This window comes from Molothrus aeneus, chromosome 25 (genome assembly GCF_037042795.1).
Source record: "Molothrus aeneus isolate 106 chromosome 25, BPBGC_Maene_1.0, whole genome shotgun sequence".
Lineage (NCBI taxonomy): Eukaryota > Metazoa > Chordata > Aves > Passeriformes > Icteridae > Molothrus > Molothrus aeneus.
Window position 1 is genome coordinate 4376585 of NC_089670.1, and position 18526 is coordinate 4395110.

At 49.9% G+C, this 18526-nt stretch overlaps 1 protein-coding gene across 6 annotated transcripts in view; it reads left to right on the forward strand.

The window, feature by feature from the left end:
• The window catches only part of MXRA7 (matrix remodeling associated 7), a 29558-nt gene extending 12966 nt beyond the window's left edge, over window positions 1-16592 (forward strand). The window contains exons 4-7 of one of the 6 annotated variants that reach the window (XR_010785030.1): window positions 1889-1988; window positions 3898-3935; window positions 4077-4157; window positions 11625-11664. Coding sequence is in view for 5 of the 6 variants with exons in the window: in XM_066565684.1 (XP_066421781.1) it covers window positions 1889-1988; window positions 16278-16392 (215 nt within the window). In the remaining variant the exon portion in view is untranslated. Of the gene's footprint in view, window positions 1-1888; window positions 1989-3881; window positions 3936-4076; window positions 4158-11624; window positions 13316-16277 lie in introns of those variants that run through there. The other 5 variants (XM_066565685.1, XM_066565686.1, XM_066565688.1 and 2 more) reach the window with 5 other exon arrangements.
• The last annotated feature ends 1934 nt before the right edge of the window (window positions 16593-18526 follow it).

An 18526-nucleotide genomic window follows, 5' to 3' on the forward strand; every position in this document is an offset into this window, starting at 1 on the left:
CACTGTGTCCTGGTTTAGGGCAAATTTGGGAGAGAATATCTGAAGGGGTTCTTCTAGAAAGTAGATTTAAGTGGGTTTTTCTTGGTTTGGGTTTTTTTTTTTTTTTACAATGACTCATCAAATTTTATTAGTAAATTACACTTTTGGCATGGAAATTGGTAAAAGTTATTGTTTTCATTATTATTGTATTTATAGTTATTTTATTATATTGTGTTTTATTTTATTATATTGTATTTACAGTTATTTTATTATATTGTATATACAGTTATTGTATTTATTATTATTGAAACAAGCCTTGCACTGCTTGTTTCTGAGAAGTCTGGTTTCCACACCTACAAAATCAGGCTCTGACTTTTTACATGGTGGTCCCCAAGGTTTGGCAGCAGTTGAATGTGGGCACGAGCTTGGGGTTGGAGAAATCCCAAAATCAAGGTATTGGACATAAGGAGAAAAATCCTTAAGGGCAGTATTGATCAGAAAATAGAGGGAAGCTGCTGCTGAATCCTGCACGTGAGGAAGGAGAGGGGCTGTGAGGGGTTTCTCATTTGGGCAGGTGGAGGAGGAGACAATCATGGGTATGGCCACAACTGCAGTGGAGAGCTGGGGAAGGGGCTCCCTGTGAGCAGATGCTGCATCCATGAGCTGTGTACAAGTTGGGGTTTCTCTCCTGCCAGGGGAGTTTCACCCCTTTAGGATGCAGGAGCCCTTTAGGGGTCCTGTTGGTGTCATCCTGGATACTGATTTGTGGATAATGGGCAATTTTTTCAGGGCCATGCAGATAATGAAGGAAAATCTTCCTTTTGTGCACCCCTTGGAAGCATCCCCAGGGCTCTGAGGGTCTGGGGAAGCAGCAAATATTTCTGGGAATGTGCAAAGCCCAGTGCTGGATGGTTGGACTGAAGCAGCCCAGTCCTGCAGTCCTTGGGAGATAAAGGCTCCCAGATAAGCAGCCCACAGATAACACAGCAGCTCCTCCTGGGCCCCTCTTGGGCTGAGCTCCCCTCCTGTTGTTTTCCCCTATCTGTAGGGAGATAAAGCACGGGAGAGGTTTTTAAGAGCAAATAGTGCTCGAACAAAATCCGATTGGAAAAGGATCGGCTTTGGCTCAGAGTCTGAGCTTTGGTGCTCTAATTAGCACAGGCTGAGGCTGGAGAGCTGGGTGGGAGAGCATCCAGGAGAAAAAACCTTGGCTTCCTCCTCAGGGCTGGTGACAGAGGGGCTGTGTTGGTGCTCCTGGGGCTGCCTGGGCTCGGTGCTGTTTGCAGCCCTGGCATTTGCCATGTGGCATCTTATTTCCACAAGCTTTGGCAAGGGCTGCAGGAGAGCTGGGACAGCACCATCCATGAGCCCCAAGCTGGGGAAAGGGCCCCTGGATGAGGAGAGGGAGGGAGGAGGAGGAATGCAAGTCTGGAGAGAAGCGGAAAATGCTTCGAGTTAATCAGGGCAGGATTAGCATGTCTTGATAAGCCAAGATGGGCCTGCAAGGCTTTGAGTCCAGGGAGAACAATGGCATATGGTTCCTGGGCTGTAGGATTTCCTTGGATCTGCTGCCAGCAGGCTGCTCACTCACAGCAGTCCTCACTGTTTGCAGTGCTGGCTGTTTGCAGGCTCCTGCCATCCTCTGCTCTGCTCTGGGATGCACACTGCCCCCCTGGCAGTGCCCAGGCTCCTGCCATCCTCTGCTCTGCTCTGGGATCCTCCCTGGCAGTGCCCAGCCTTCCTGCAGATTGGAGCTGACTCAGGGAAGGTGCTGGAGTGGCCAAAGCATTTGGGGTGCAGGAGCAGAGCAGAGAGCACCCAAAGGAAGAACCCCACTGCTGGGGGTTGTGGCTCTCAGGAGGTCTCTGGTTCACAGATTTCTTGCTCTTTTTTTGTCTCCCCTCTCCAGCTGCAGAGGAGACATTTTCATTTAAATACAGTCCTGGGAAGCTAAGGGGAAACCAGTACAAGTCAATGATGTCCAAAGAAGAACTAGAGGAAGAACAAAGGTAAGTTGAGGTCCCTTTTTCTTCTTGCCCAAGCCCACCTGGCTGATGTGCCCTTGGAGCAAGCTGGGTGTGCTCAGACTCTCTCCCCCACACTCCCTCAGTGTCTCACTGCTCTGGAGCTCCAGACCTCTCCCACATAGGAAGATATGAGAACAAATAAAGCCCCACTGATTTAGGAGATGGAGGCACTGTGACCCTAAATACCTTTGGAGCTCCTCTGGATGCTTAGACCAAATTTTCCTGGTGTATTTGCCCTGATCCCATTAGTTCTGTGCTGACAGGTATCTCCTGAGGACCTGATCTTTGGTCTCCCTTGGGCCTGTGGATGGCATCCCAGCCAAGGGCACAGCTCAGAAACACTGGGGCAAAGTGAAGGAGTGTGAGGTTCTAGAGCTCACTGAGATGGGGCTGACACTGCAAGTGTCCATCCCCAGGGCTGTCTCCTCAGCTGGATGTGGTGGGGATTTACCAAGTCATGGGCCTGGTGTAGATGGAGAATTGTCCATCTTTCACTTTTTGCTGAAGTATCCCCTGAGTCCTGCATGAAGAAAGGTCAAACCTGTCCTGTCACTTAAAACAAGCTTTCTGGCTCCAGATTCCCCAGCCTGGAGAAGGAATAACCCCACAGCTGAGGGCTCTGTGGCAGGCTGCTCCCTCACAGGTGTCTGCAGCTCACACCCCTTCCCTTCCCTTCCCTGAGGGTGAGCTCCAAGGAACTGATTTCCCAGGGGTGGCTCAACAAGCCTGGGAGGTGGTGTTCTCCCCACTGCTGTCCCAAGGGCTGTGGGACCCAATTCTCCACCCAGAGGTCTGCAGAGAGTGATTTAGGGGCATTTGTCACCCCTTGCTTGTCAAATCATGGTCTAAATACCAGCACAGCTGGGCTGGTGTAAAGAACCAAGCAGAAACTGGAGCACAGCAAGGAAGGCAGGGATGGGGGATCACAGCTCACCCCCAGCTCAGGCATCTCCTGCTGGCAAACCTTGCCTTGAGGCTCTTGGGCAGCATCCCTGTGATGGTGGCTGAGGTTTATCTGTGTGAGGGGAGCAGGGCACTGTGGTAGGCAGAAATCCAGAGACCTGCCCTGCTCTGGGGTCAGCAACAGAAATGAGCTCTGGTTTCCTCTGGCACGGGGTTGATTCTGCATTGGTGGCATCAGGAAAAAATGTTTGCTTTCTTCTTTTCCATGTGTCTGTTGTGCCTGAAGCCCCCACCCTGTAAACTGCTGAGCAGGGCTGTGAGTGTCACTGTATTTTTCACCTGGGGAGGGTGGTGGGGGGATGAGCCAAGTGAATGTCAGGGACACCCATGGGGCCAGATGGGATTTGCTTTTCAGGATCCTGCTAAACACCAATGCTAAAATCTACCTGCAGCTGGCAAATTCCAACCCTTTGCACCAGCAGCTCCATCCAAACCAGCTGAGCAATCACTGCTCAGGTTTTCAGGGCCAGGAGTCCTGCAGGGCCTTGGGCTGGTTCCTGTGTGGCAAAAAAATGTCTTTTTGTCACCTGGAGCCACTGAGGGGATATTGCCTAAGGACAGAAGTGGGATGGGGGTTTTGTACTCAGGACTCACAACAGGCTCCAGGGGTGATGGACCTGTCCTGGGCACATGGCACAGCTCAGGCACCTCAGGCTGCTCTTGTCTGTGTGGAGCAGTCCCAGGGCAGCACAGTGCACCTAGAACTGATGGGTTTCATGTCCCCTGGAGGCTCTGAGCAGCCCTCCCCACTGAGGGCCACTGCCAGACGTGTTTTTCCTACTGCTCCTTTATTTTCTTCTCTTCCGTATTTGTGTTGTTCATTTCTTTAAGGCAGCTTGGTGAATTTTTTTTTTTGTCTTGCTTTGTTGCTGGCTTACTTTTCCCCCCCTCAAATCTTCACTGCGGCATCAGCAGCTTTTCATTGCAGGCCTCGCAGGTGGTGCAAGGGGGCAGGGCTGCTGCCAGGTAAGCTGGGAGAGCTGAGCACAGCAGCTCAGCCTTGTCCTGCATCCTCCTCCTCGCCCTTCCACCCCTCTCCCCCTGTCCATGAGCCCTGTCAGTGCTGCTGACCTGCTGTGACCCGGGTTTGCCACCTTTATGTTGCAGGATTGAGCTGACCTCTGATCTCACCTCTCTGTAGCAAGTACCTTAGGTCCTCGGCCACAAACATTCTTGCAAATCTTTTTGGTAAGGACACGCTGCTGCTTAGAGGTAGTGGTACCACTGGTAACACCTGCTCGTGTCTTGGGTGATTTTGCTTTTATTTCCCAGGGGAGGGGTTGTTTGGAGCTGCAGTTGGTTGCCTGTCCCACCCCCTTCCCCACCTCCCTCCCCTTCCCTCCTCATAACAGATTAATGAGTCCACCCCCCCTGCCTCCATCTCACTTTCCATGAGCACTGCAGGGCGAATGGGGGCTCTCACATTTGGATGTTCACCTCTTCCAGCTTGGATGCCTGACGCTGGACATCCCACAGCCACTTCTTTCTACTGATTTGGGAAACTGGGGCTGCTGCAGAGCCCTAGGGTGTGTTACCAAAACTCAGACAGGTTTAGTGTGCACTTTTAGCCCTGTCACTCCTCCAGCTTTCCTGTGGACCAACAGGTTCCCATGTGAAGCAGCAAATGTGAGAATCATCCCAAAAATGCAAGTGGGTCCTCAGAGGCTGCTTGCTGTGTAGTTCACAACTTTGAATTTTGGGACTCCTTGATTTTGGAGATGCCATTGAAAATATTCCTTGCCTGTTCAGAAGGAGCTGTAGGACTTCAGACAGGAGAGTACAGGCATGCAATAGATTTGGTTATTTAAGCAAAAAAAACACTTCTGTTCTAACCTGCATCCCTGCAGAAGCTGTGGTTGTCCTGCCTACAATTCTCTTGAATGTTGTGGCTTCCAACTGGTGCTAAATCTGGACTAAAAGGGGAAGGAATGTGACCTTCACTGAGTGATGCAACTTCCTGCTTTTGGTGACTTCAGCCTTAAAAATTAGAGTGCTCACTGAGGGAGGAGGACAGTAAATCCTTTTGGCAAATACTTCTGCTGGGGTGGTGGCTGTGCTTGATCACACCTGGTGGGTCACCAGTCCTTCTGGAACAGAAGCACGTAGCCTTTGCCCCCCTGGGGGAGAAAAACAGTCTGGGCAGGAAGGGGAAGAGTGCAGGGGAAGGATGCAGCCCTTGGTCCAGCCAGCACAGCTTATTCCCAAATCCTTGTCCTCTGCACCTGAGGCTTTTGGCCATCTGCTGCCAGCTGTAGCTCAGGAAATGTGAGTCCTGGTGGTGCAGCTGCCCCTGCTCAGGCAGGGCTGAGGTGTGTGGGTGTGAGACACAACCAGGCTGCCTGAGAGGTGCTGCTGTCCTGGCTGGCAGCTCCTGTGCAGGAGGGAGGGAGAACTCCCCAGTGCCTGCAGGGCCTGGATGTCATGGGTGGCTTGGAGTGGTCTCTGCCAGATGTTCTTCAAACCTCCCTTAAGGCTGAAAGAGGTTAGTGGGGATTTTTTCTGTTAGAAATGAGTATGGTCAGGACTCTGCTGAGTGTTGACAGCTGCAGCAAGGCTCCACTCCTTATAAAAGAGAAAACAATGGGAGAAATGGCCCCCTTGGGTCTCTGCTTTCAGTTCTCTCTTTCCATGAGGCAAAGCAGGTCCCAGCCAAGCCTTGGTTGGCCTCAGTGCTGTCAAGGGGTTGAGCTCTCTGTGCTCTCTCCTTGTTGCTCTTGGCTAGGAGTGTTGGTGGGACAAAGGAGAGCAGATCCCATCTGACAGGCTCTAGAAAAGTCTCTCCTCTCTCCTCTGTGTGGGATTGAGGAAGAGGTGGGGGTGAAGAGCCAGAAGCTGCCCCATGGCAGATCCATTGAACAGGGTCTGATGAATGGCACCAAACTCCTCCTGCCAGGGGCACTCCTGGATGGAGCAGGAGATCCCCCAGACCACTGCAGGGAAGATGGGCATAGCTGCCCAGTTCCCCTGGCTAATGGGCTCAGTTCCCACGGCCAGGTGACCCATCCAAGGAGCAAACTCTCCTCCTGCCTCTCCATCCTCTCCTCTCACCTCCTGGCCAGCCACAGATGGGTTGAGGTGACTCTGTTTGAATACAGACTGGGCTTAAGCCTAGGGCTCAACTGCAAATTGGAATTCATGCAAGGGGAATTGGATGGCTGCAAATATCAAGCTCAGCCCTTTTCTTAGTGGTGATTGAGCACTGGAAACCTGCCTCCTCCCCAGCTGGGAGTGCCTCTTGGTTATGGGGCACTGAAAAAAACTGGGCTTGGACCCTGGAATTTCAGCAAGGCAGGGTAGAGCCTGCTTCTAGGGAATGTCAGAGAGGAGAGACCTTTTCCTGCTCTACAAGGCATCCTGAATGAAAGTGGGATGCAGCTGTGGCTTGAGGGCCAACTGTGCTGAAGTTTGAAATTTGAATGAGACAATGCTGGTGATGACAGCCCTGGAGCACACAAGGGGAGGAAGCAGCTGCAGAGGTTTAATGGCTGTGTTGACAGACCTTGACCTATTTCAAACATCTCCACTAGCAGCCCTCCAAAAATAGGCGGGTGGACAGGGCTGGGGGAGGTTGCATTTTGGGAGAGCTGTCCATTGGCATCTGTCCCTGTCCACCCCCTGCATTGCCATCACATAACCCTGGCCTGCCTGCTCGCTCCCCTCTCTGTACAGCATGGGGACTGGGCTTTTCTCCTCCCTCTCTTTTGCTAACCTTCCCCCCACCCAGTGGCTTTGCTGTCTGTCCTGTCCTGTCCTGTCCTGTCCAGCATGGTGCTTCTTTTGGATGAGGGAAGCTGGTAAGTTTGGGCTTTTTGGGGGGGTTGAGGGTCATTATTTGTTTGCTTCTCATCTTCTGCAGCACGATAGTCGTCCTGGGCTGAGGGAGGAGGAGCAAGGGGGGCAGAGCCCAGGGCCATGGCACTCTGCAGGGCAGGGTGGGCACTGTTTTACTGCAGCCACCAGCCATGGGGATGGCACCAGCCATGGCCAAGGTTGATTTCAGCTGCCCAACACCCAGGGCATGAGGTGTGTTTGCTTCCTACCTGCCTCTTGTAGTAAAGGGCAAGAGTTTGGGTTTCCCTGCTGAGCTCCCCCTCATGCTCACTCTGTAGGTGCCCAAGTCCACTTGGAGGAGGAGGAAGTTTGCTGGTGGCCTGGTGCTGTTCCCTGCCTCCATATCCCCAGGGAAAACCTCCTCTGACCTATGAGATGTCAGTGGACTGGAGCCCTGGCCCTATTTATAGTCATGATTGAGTCATGAATCCCCAAAAACTTTAAAACAGTAACTCAGGATGCCTCCCTCAGAAAGCCAGGGAAGATGAGGCCAGGAAGCCCCTTCCCATCTCCTCCTCTCCCATCCCAGAGAGGAAACCCTTGCAAACTCCCCTGTAGCCTTTGCAGGGTGTGAGTCTCTGACCCTGCCTTGACATGAGATTTTAGTTCAGACAGCAACTTTGCTTGAGCTCCTGGGGTGGTTTTCTTTGGCTCAGGTCCTGAATTGTCCTGGCTTGTGGCTGCTTCTCCGTGTCTCCCTCACCCAGTGCTCATGACTTGTCTTCATCTGCTTCTGCTTAACCTTGTGCAGCATGGGCAGCTGGCTGTTGTCTGCCTGCTAACTCCCTGGGAGCCCTGCTCTGCCTGTCCTGGGCTCCCCTGCAGCTGGGACAGACCCAGGGATGCAGGGAACTGGGGCATCTTGCCAGGCTGGGAGCCAACTGCTGTTCAGTGAGCTGAAAAAACACTGAGTGATGGAGGAAAGCACAGCCCAGCCTGCCCGCGGCTTTTCCCACTGCTGTGGTGTTGGCTGGGGAGGTCAGGAGTGTGGCAAGGGAATGGGCACACAGGTGATGGATGAGCTGGTCAGGAGCCCAAGGCACCTCCCTGGCTGTGCTCAGCCTTTTCAGCTGTTGCTGCTCTGGCTGGGCAATGTGAGAAGCTTCTGCCTCAAAACAGTTGTGGGCAAGGTCTGCTGGGGGTGATACAGCCCCTGATCCCACTGGTTCCTCACCCTGTCCTAAAGCCAGTGAGACTGGTGCTCCCTGCTCACACTGGTCCTGGCTGCCTCGAGGCACAGCAGGCATTTCCCAAAGCCCAGAGCACCTTTCAACTTCTCTGTCCCAGAGGAGGAATTTCAGATCTGTGTTGATGAAGCTCCTTTTGGTACCTCTCACTCAATCCCTTCTCTCTTTTCTAAGCATTGTCTCCCCGTTCTGCTTCTAAGTCCTCTCTGTGTTTTGCTGACTGGCTGAAGCAACTGGCTCAGGTTTTTGGGACCACCAGGAAAGCTTAATTCAGTGTGTCATTCCTCATATTCTTCCTGCAATACCTCAAGACTGGGTTATAGTCACCACCAGAGATGGTATCTGCCCCCATGGTGAAGAACTGGGGCCAGTGGTGATGGGACCATCCCCAGCAGTGAGATGGGAGGGATCTCCTTGGGGAGACCTCAGCCACTCACTGCCAGGTCTGCCCAGCACTAAGGGCTTTTATTCCCTGCTCTTCCCCCTCAAGGGTCAATCCTGGTTTGGAGTAAGAGTCTGGAGCCTGGTTGCTGTTCACCTTCCTTGCCAGGATTTCAGAGCAGAGGACTGATGGTCCTGACAAGCTCCTGAGCCAGGGAAAGGAGCTGGGAATGCTCCATGCTTCTGAAAATAATATTTTTGAGTGAAACTATTCCTTAAAAGGTCACAAGCAATTACCAGACATGGTTACAGAGGCCTCTCCTTAGAGTGAGTCAGGACTCCTTTGGAAAGATGAAGTCTATGAATGGGCTACAGATCTCCTGACCTGCTGTGGATTTTTGCACACATGAGAGATAGATGCACATGGCAATGCCACCAGTAACCCCTGCTTTTCAGAGCTGAGGTGCTGTCTTCTCTCAAAAGCAAGAAGCCTTGTGTCAGTGCTGTGGGTGAGCTGGAGTGAAGGGAATGCTCCTGAGGCCACCAGGACAGCAATTTCCATGCTTCTTTGAGACCTTCAGTCCCTGAGCTGCTCTCATATTCCAGGACCTGCTTTTGTCTGGGCTCCTTGTTCTCCAGCTTTTCCATGCACAGAACCATGTCCAGCTGACAAATCATGTGATTCAGTGACTTGGCTGTTGGCTTGGGCAAGAGCAGAGATATCTGGATAATCTTTATCTGAAGAAAGGACACAGCTTCTGGCAAAAGATGACCCTAACCTGGTTTGATTGATGAGCTGCTAGGGGCAAGCATGCTGATCCAAGGAGAATGGAAAGGAGGGAAGAGCCAAGGATAAGCAGTGGCTCAAATCTCTGGGTCTCCATCCCAAGCTAATTAACATTTCCAGTTTCCATGGCTGAGATGGCAGAGCTTCTCAGCCTGGGGGGTTATATGGCCCCAACGTCCCAGAGAGGGACTGCCTCCTGCTCTCTAGTCCAACTCCCCTCACAGCTTGCTCCAGGACCAGGAAGGGGTATCCCTGTGGTGCAGATGGGAATTTCTGTCTCTGATATTCATCCTCCATTAGGGCCATGCTGGTGTTGAGATCTTCTCACCCCAGCTGTCAGCCTGGCCTTGTGGAGATGAGTATCCCTGTGAGGGACTCATCCACCCTCTCTGATGTCCCCCATCCCTCCCTGCTCCACCTGTGGCACTCTGGAGGGGACCTCCCCTCCTGGGCCCCTATGGCAATGAGCTTATGTCCTGCCACGTGAAATCTGATTATGCTTGCGTGACTTGAGAGGGATGATCTGTCCTCAGCGCCGCAGATCCCGCAGAGCGATTATCCACCCCGGGAAATTTCCTTTCTTTGTCCTGATGGGATGGCCACCGAGCCTTGGCAACGGTGCTCCAGTAACCCCAGTGCCAGGGGATGGTCTCCCATCTGGGATCCAGTAACCCCAGTGCCATGGGATGATCTCCCATCTGGGATCCAGTAACCCCAGTGCCATGGGATGAGCTCCCATCCAGCTCCAGTAACCCCAGTGCCATGGGATGATTTCCCATCTGGGATCCAGTAACCCCAGTGCCATGGGATGATTTCCCATCTGGGATCCAGTAACCCCAGTGCCATGGGATGATTTCCCATCTGGGATCCAGTAACCCCAGTGCCATGGGATGATCTCCCATCTGGGATCCAGTAACCCCAGTGCCATGGGATGAGCTCCCATCCAGCTCCAGTAACCCCAGTGCCATGGGATGATCTCCCATCCAGGCTCCAACCCCAGTGCCATGGGATGATCTCCCATCCAGGCTCCAACCCCAGTGCCAGGGGATGGTCTCCCATCTGGGATCCAGTAACCCCAGTGCCATGGGATGGTCTCCCATCTGGGATCCAGTAACCCCAGTGCCATGGGATGAGCTCCCATCCAGCTCCAGTAACCCCAGTGCCAGGGGATGGTCTCCCATCTGGGATCCAGCAACCCCAGTGCCATGGGATAGTTTCCCACCCAGGCTCCAGTAACCCCAGTGCCATGGGATGATCTCCCATCTGGGATCCAGTAACCCCAGTGCCAGGGGATGAGCTCCCATCCAGCTCCAGTAACCCCAGTGCCATGGGATGGTCTCCCATCTGGGATCCAGTAACCCCAGTGCCATGGCATGGTCTCCCATCTGGGATCCAGTAACCCCAGTGCCATGGGATGATCTCCCATCTGGGATCCACTAACCCCAGTGCCAGGGGATGATCTCCCATCCCGGATCCGGGTCACCAGCCATGTCACAAGGCTGCTGGACAAGGCAAGATTTTGCAGAAGAGTGAGGAAGAATTGAGGCTTTTCCTCACCCTCACGCTGTGGCTGGCAGGAGTAGGGGACTTCCAAACATGGCTCAGGTGTTATGGACCATGAATCCAACTGAATCCAGGAGGAATAAGGCTGGGGTGTGTCTGAATGTGTTTGTAGGGTAGGTGATGTGTGTTGTAGCTTCCCTCTACCCCAGTGCAAGTCTCTGGGCAGCTGTCCAGCCTTGGGCCAGCTTTTTCCTGATGTGGGTGGTTCACCCATGAGATTGAGGCCAGAGTGTTTGGAAGATTCCAGCTGAGAACAAGGGATCACATTTTTTAGACCCTTGCTCTGCTACGTGGAGGGAGTGCCTGGATGTCCCCACACATTAAACACATCTCACCCTCCTTTCCTGGGACACTGGGAGAGCTTCCCATCACAAGGAAGTGACCTGCAGGGAGTCTGGGGATTTTACCTCCTTCCCTTGAACAGACCCATCTGTAGAAAGATTGAGAAAGGTCGAGCAGTTCAAGCACACCACCCTGTGAAATCAGCACTTGTTCCTGGTTCATCTGGCTGCAGGTGGGAAGAGCAATCTGGGCTGGTCAAGGGTGCCAGCAGCCCCAGAAGGCTCTGCACAGGACAGTGAGGTAGTAACCCCTGGAGTTAATTAGTTTGGCTTCTCCAGTTCTTATTAGTAGCTCAGAAGGGTTGTAACTTAGCTTGGTGCCAGACAAGAGGATTTGCACTTCCGATTGGGTTTTGACTATCCTGCTGCAGTTGATGAAGCAAAATCCTTCTTAGAAGCATGAGGTTTGCAAACAGGAGCTTGTCCTGCCCTGAGGGGGAAGCTGCCTTGCCTTCCCCCCAACACACACACCGAGGGCTCTCCCTGCTCGTTTGTGTGAATAATAATGAACCAACCTGAGGAGTGAAATGACTGAAATGATTTCTCTCCCTGTTTCTCTTTGCAGACCTGAAGACTATATGAAGTTGTCCCTAGCCTCCTCCTAAAGGCATCCCTTGGCATCATTAAAGGCTTGAGAGAAATACCAAAAACAACCAAACACACCCATAAGAGAAACCCATAAACCCTCAAAACTTGGGATTCCCTCTTGGTCTGAAGTTGAGTTCTTCAAAAACTCCTGTCAAGTTTGAGGATATCCTATTGTGTGGCTCCACGGGCTGGGGCTGGGCCCAAGCAGTGACTTGAGTTGTGTTTGGGGGACTGGGAAGAACCTTCCTCCCTCTCCTCCAAACAAAACCCAAAGTGAACTCTAAATATGCAACAAGTCTATTAGTTGTATTGGCTTCATATATTAGGCCATGAAATCCATGTTGTTCCTTTCCTGGGGTGGGCAAACCATAGCTCTGCTCTCAGACCAGCTGGGACCTTGTACCAGGATCTCAAGTTGTTTTGTCCTGGGGTCAAACTCCTCTTTGTTGCTGGGGGGTGGTAACTGCCTGTGATTTCCAGTGTTGTACAAAGCTGCTTTACTCCAAGGGCTGGAGGGACAAAGTGGGGTCTATGTGAGGGATGGCAGACGATGGCTGGGCTGACTCAAATCTTGCTTCTGTAGTTACTTTAGCAGAGAGCTGATTCTGTAGGTACACAGGATACTCAAGAAGTGATGAAGTTTGATTGTTTAGCTGTTCTGCTTGTGGTGGAGAGGCCACACTTTGGCTGCTGTTATTATCTGCATCCTCACTTTCCCTACTCCAGCTCCCAAGAGGAGAGACCCAAGGAGGCAGCTATGGCATCAGGGGTTCCCTCTGGCTCAGCATGAGATAGTGGAGGTCCTGGGAGAGGCCCACTCCCCTTCCTCTGCCTGCTGGCTGTTCCAGTGCCCTCTTCTTTTGCTGGTCCATGGGAGCCAGAGCTCAGCATTGCCCCTCAGCTCTGTCACACAGAGCAGATGAATTTGGCTGGGCACATACTCGGTTTTATATCAAACCCAGCTGGTTTTTGAGAGAGAAGAGGGTCCAAGTCCTTTAGTGATGTTGTAGAAACACCAGGCTGGGTGGGGATGTGTCCTCCAAAGCTTCTCTGTCACTGCCTCTTGGCTAACACTGCAAACATATCAGGAACCCAACAGGCTGCTTTTTTTTTTTTCCTTTTTAATTCCTATGCAGACAATACTTGAAACCTTGTACACAGTTGTCCTTTCCAGCGCCTGGGGTTGGCAAACTCTTCCTAAATGGGCTCGTTTAAAGAACAGCAGGAGGCTTCAGCTTTAGAAGAGGCTGGGCTGCCCCCTCCCAGCCGACAACTGCAAGCGTGTTCAGTGGTTTGCATATGAATTAAGGCACATCTGGACCCTCTGCTTCAACATCCCGCTGGTGCAGCCGCTGTCTCTCCTCTGTACTGGCTGGCTGACCGTGTCCCAAGCACCCAACTATGCAAAGAATGCCTTATATCCGTTGTGTTTAAGTTACATGGCAATATGTACATCCAGCAAAGTCGGTAGTTAAGTCCAGATTTTTGCTAGTGGCAGCAAGTCAAACTCTTTCTTCAACTCAAATGGCTGTCTGGGTATTTTTTACTTTTGTTTGGTTTTGTTTGTTTTGTATCTGATGGTGGCTCTTATACAAAGGACTGTAATTCTAGTGGCTTGAATCTGTAAAAATTGCCTTTGTTTGGTCCAATAAACCTTTGAATAGTTTATTTGGTTTGTGCTTGTTCTCCCTACCTCCAGCAGCTTGTAACTTCTTCCTCAAGAGATTTGTGTTGAAAATCTTAGAAGTACATTCTGCCCTACTATGACTTTTATCCCATAAATGATTACATTCCCATAAATGATCAGAGGGAAAATCAGGGATAGTCCCCTTTTTCTGCTGAAGCAATGCAGTGTTGCATTCCTGCTCTTGTTTGGCTGCTGAGCAATCAACAACATTCCCAATGCTCTGCCCAGGATTTCAGCTGCTGTGGACACTAAACCCCATATCTCTGACATACCTATGGCTCACTGCCCCAAACCTCCAGCTAACTAAAAGTCTTGGACTGAAATGTCTGAAAAGAGCCTAAGAGAGCTAAGTATTCAAATGTAATTGCCTATGAAGAAGAATTAGGCTGCTTCAAAAATCCTTCATTAATTATTTTGTTAGCAATAAGTAAAATCCTGTTTGACCTCCTGAATCCAAGTGGTTTTGAGGACAGCATTTATGAGAAGAGAGAATGATTTTATTTGTGAATGGTGTGTGTTTGATCTGAACTCATCCAAAAAAATACCCAAAAGCAAACCAAGCTGGATCCCTACAAGGTTGTTTTGCAAGGTCGCCTCTGATAGGAGAAGCTCCTCTTCAAAGACAGTTTCATGTTTGTGGTGCCTTACTCTTCCTTCCCAGGCTCTTTTCTCTCTTTATCTTTGTTTTGCTGTCCTTTTGTAGTAGATTGTGTAGTGCAGAGAAGTAACAGCAGTAACAGCTCTTTTTTCTATTTTCCAAATGCACAGTCATGATATTTAAAGTTGAGGGGAGAGCCAAAATGCATTGATGTTGTGCTTCAAAAAAAGAGAGTGAATATTGTCTGTGATCCTGATTTTGGAGACAAGGAAATGGGGCTTTGGAGAGGTTTCAGCAGCACTGATGTCTGTGAAATAAGGAGTGAGGGATGCAGACCTGTGTGAGCACTCCCAGCTGGGATGCACTGAAGACACAGGAGGCCAAGCTGTGTATTGAATTTCTCCACACCAGACTGGCAACGTGCCCTGTGGTGCCCAGTGGTGATCTAAAATAAAATATTGATCACTCATGACCCTGCTTCCCTTCTTCTCATCTGGAAAGGGCAGCTGGATGCTCTTCCTGTGAGCATAAAACATTACAGAAGAGGCAAACAAATCCAGGCTTCCATAAACAAAAGATCTCACATCATTATCGGGATTTGTTTGGCTGTAGGACTGTTGCATTTTAATGGCAATGGAAAAGAACTGGCAAATGAGCTTGCTTCAGCCAGGATCTGCTTTTTTCCTGCCCTGTTTGCTTCAGCAGTGCTGAGAGAACAGGCTGCTGCTCCTGCTGCTGCTGGGGCTTAGCCCAGGAGAGGGGAAAACGCAGAGAAGGAGCTCAGGAGCATGGGAAGAAGGTTCCTCTGCTCATTCCTGGCCACCTTCCTCTGATCTTGTTCCTGGTGTGGTGGCTGCTGGTGTGTTGATGCTGTCCTTTCAAGCAAAGATTGTGCCCTGGTTTTGCCTGTCAATAGTTATTACTGCCCCTCCTGTTACTGGAACAGATGATAGCTTGTCCACACTGGCCTTGCAGGAAGACTACCCCAGGTTATCCAGTGGCGTGCATTTAAATGGATTAATTAAATGGTTTAAAGTCCTGTGTGGGAAGCTGGTTGTGGCAGGAAAGAGGACTCTTGACAGGGTGACCACGTGGGAGTAAAAGGCAGATTCTGTGTTTTTAGCCCATGGGAGGTGCTGAGCAAGCAGGAGGAGCTGGGATTGTGGCAGGTCTGTGCTCTGAGCTGTCACTGAGTTCTGGCCTCACGCTCATGCAGGGACAAAATGAGCCTTGAAATAACAGAACTTCATCCGCCCTGTCACAGCCATAAAGCACCACACCTCCATTAGTTCTTTCCATCTGCCACAAGAGAGTCAGGAATGAGATGTGCTGGGCAAGAGAGCAGCCTGATCCCCAGCAGGTTGGAGTCTGGCAGTGGGAACATTCCATCCCTCAGCCAGCCCTGCCTGGGGCCATGTGCGCATTCATCTTGCCCCAAAAGGGAATTTTGTGCAGTTACATCAGTTCATGAGCTACCTGCCAGCAAATGGCACTCCTGTGCTGCCCACCCCCTGTACCCCCCAGAGATGAGCAGTATCAATCCTCTTATAAATAAAGCCCTGTCCCTGATACCAACCTTCATGGGATGCACAATGGTTAACTGGTTCAGGGTGGGGGAAAATCAAGAGATCTTCTGTCAGGGGAGAAGGATGTTAATCATCTACTATGGGACTGCCTGGGGATTAAAAATCTGAGCTAGGTGTTCCACTGGTCACCCTCTGCCTACACAGGGACCACCTCACTGCTGGACTGGCTACCTGGGTCCATCTCACCATTGGACATTGGCAGACAAACTCGAATCAAAGCAAATTCCTATCCCTGATCTTATCTTCCAGTGGCTGATTAAAATCATGTCCACACTGGGAGGTAGTCTGCTGTCTAGTTTTAAGTTAGGTTATGCATCTAAAATTTAATAGCTATTCCTGAATTTTTCTGTATCTACATCCTCTCATTACAGAAGGAAAGCACACTGGGCTGTTGAATCTTAATCCAGGTTTGTTATGGAGTCTGCTAAATTGGGACATGTTGGTCTTATAAAATTCCATATGTCAAGTTATCCTGAAAGTTTGAGCATAGATAAGCCCTAAGGAGCTCCAAAGCCAGTGTTAAAGCAGGCTGGTTTATCTCCACGTTTAGGGAGCTGCAGAGGAACATGCAGGGTGATGGGATAGATGGGAAGGGGGAGGAAGGAGAACCAGAGGCTATCTCTGTCTTATCTCACACAGACAGATTACCTGCAGCCAGTAAGGTTTGCACAGTGACCTGCCTTTGGCTCCATGTTTCATTTGACAGTGATGTTCTTGCTCCTGGCCTGGCTATTCCTACTTCTCCTTTCTTCTCAACAGGGTTCAGAGAGAGCAGCTGGCTGCCATCTTCAGACTGATGAAGGAAAAAAGTGACACCTTTGGAGAGATGTCAGAAGGGGACATGAAGGAGCAGCTCAGGCTGTACGATATCTAACCCTGCAGCCAGGGGAGGTTGTGCCCAAAAGCCATCTTGGCGCTTGTTCTGCAGGACACTGGAGGCTGTAGTGCTTTAAAAATGTCTCAGTAGTTATTTTGCAGTTCCAGATTGTTTTGCAAACACATATAGGCCTGTGATATGTATTTCAAAAGACTTGTAATTCCTCAGCCTTTTAATAATTTTTCTTTGTAGAGCTATCATCTCGTACAGAGATTTTTTTACCTCTTTCTGGCTGGGTCAAATGTCTCAGTCCTACAAAGCAGTTAAACTCACTTTTTTTCTGGCCACCCTTTATGCAAATGAACTTTCAAGCCTAGTCTTTCTCAGTTTGACATCTGAAGAAAACCAAAGATGATAGGTGTAAAATGGATGAAAATAATAGAATAACTCAGGTTGAAGGGTCCTGTAGTCCAACCTCCTGCTAAAAGCTGTGAGACCAAGGTGGGTTACTCAGGGCTTTTTCCTGTTGGGTCTTGAAAAGCTCCAAAGATGGAGACTGCCTCCCTCTCTTGGCAGGGAGGCCTCCAGCCCTACAGTTAGAAAACAAACACCAAGAGCAAGGCATCAGTGCTCTGATCAGGGCATGCTGCCCCTCATCTCCCTGGAAGGAACACTTCATCCTCCTCCTTCAGGCTGGCTTTGAAACCAGCCCGAGCTGGTTCTGGCTGACCTCACTGAGATCATCCTCACGCCTGAGGAAGCAGCAGCAAGCTCCAAACTGGAAACACAAACATCTCCTGACACTGGTGCAAGGAGCAGAGAAAAGCTGCTGGGTTTATCACAAGGATGGTTGTGTCCACCTCAGATCCTGCTCTTCTCATGCAAATTATGTGGGAAACTACATACTTAGGAAATCTCTGTGATTTTGTCAAGTATTTTGAACAGCCTTGAGCAGCCCTTGGTGGTTTGAATAGAGTAAATCAATGAGCATTCCTAATTATAGCTAAATGTCTTCTGGTGTGCTTATCTCTCCTATGAAATCCTGTTAAATACTTTCTTATCAGGAAGGATTTTCCTGGTTTTAGTAACTGCTCACTAAGGGAGGCAACATTTTCTGCCCCAGTTTTAGGGAATGATCACTTAAAAAATTAGTTTTGCTTTATTTTGTGTAATCCTCTTCAGTCCAAGAAACCTAATATCTCCTTATCTGGTCGCTGTCTCCCAGTACAGTGTGTTCTAGAACATCAGACAGTTAGACTTTTAAGAATCATTTTATCTTCTAATTGTTTTCACTTAGGCTAAGGCATATTTATAATGAGATCAAGCTGGTTTTACTACCAATCATGACTTAATTTAAATGTAATGTCTGAAAATTACCTCTTCTTATTCAACATGAATGAATTAAGTGGGAAAAGTAGTTCCATGATGTGAAATATCACTCTAGCTTGCTGTGTCCCTATGACACAGTTTCCTTTGTCAAGCAGGGAGAAATGTAGAAAAACTATATGGGGCTTGTCCCTAATTTAAAAAAATCAGGATCTTCCAAAACTCTTCATGAAAGCAAGCAGAGATAAAGTGTAGTTGATTTTTAGTCTTTGTCTTGCAGACTTCACAGTTTATTTCCAAAATATTTTTATATTTCTTATGTTATGCTTGCTTCTTCTCTGAATAGGAACACTTCTGGGGCACAAAAAAAATATCCTCAAACCCTTCAGCTTCACAGAATGGCAGCAGTGAGAACACTGTGCAAGGGACAGCAGCTGGGATTAACCCTGTCCTGTCCACACCAGCTCCCAGCATCATTACTAAAATGTTCAGATGCTGCTGATAACAGGACAGTGGTGAAAAACCTGCTATTTAAGATTTAGGAAAGAAATGAAGATAAAGAGAAAAAGATAAATAAAAAGCGTCTCTTTGCCCAAGACATGAAAGGAAGGGGCGTCAAGATGTAAAACCCATAGGTTTTGAGCAGGGCATTCCTCCATGTGCATTGGCAAGGCTGTAATGAAGAGCATCCTGCTGGACACAGCCTTGTGGAGGTGACCTGCAGCCATGGGGTATGTCCTGATTTGGCTGGGCAGCTTCTGAGGTGCTTCTCCTCCTGGACTCATCAATATTTATACAGGAAATGTCACCAGTGGCTGTGGTGGGATTTCCCTTCATAGAGGAAATGCCACCAGCTGCTGCAGCA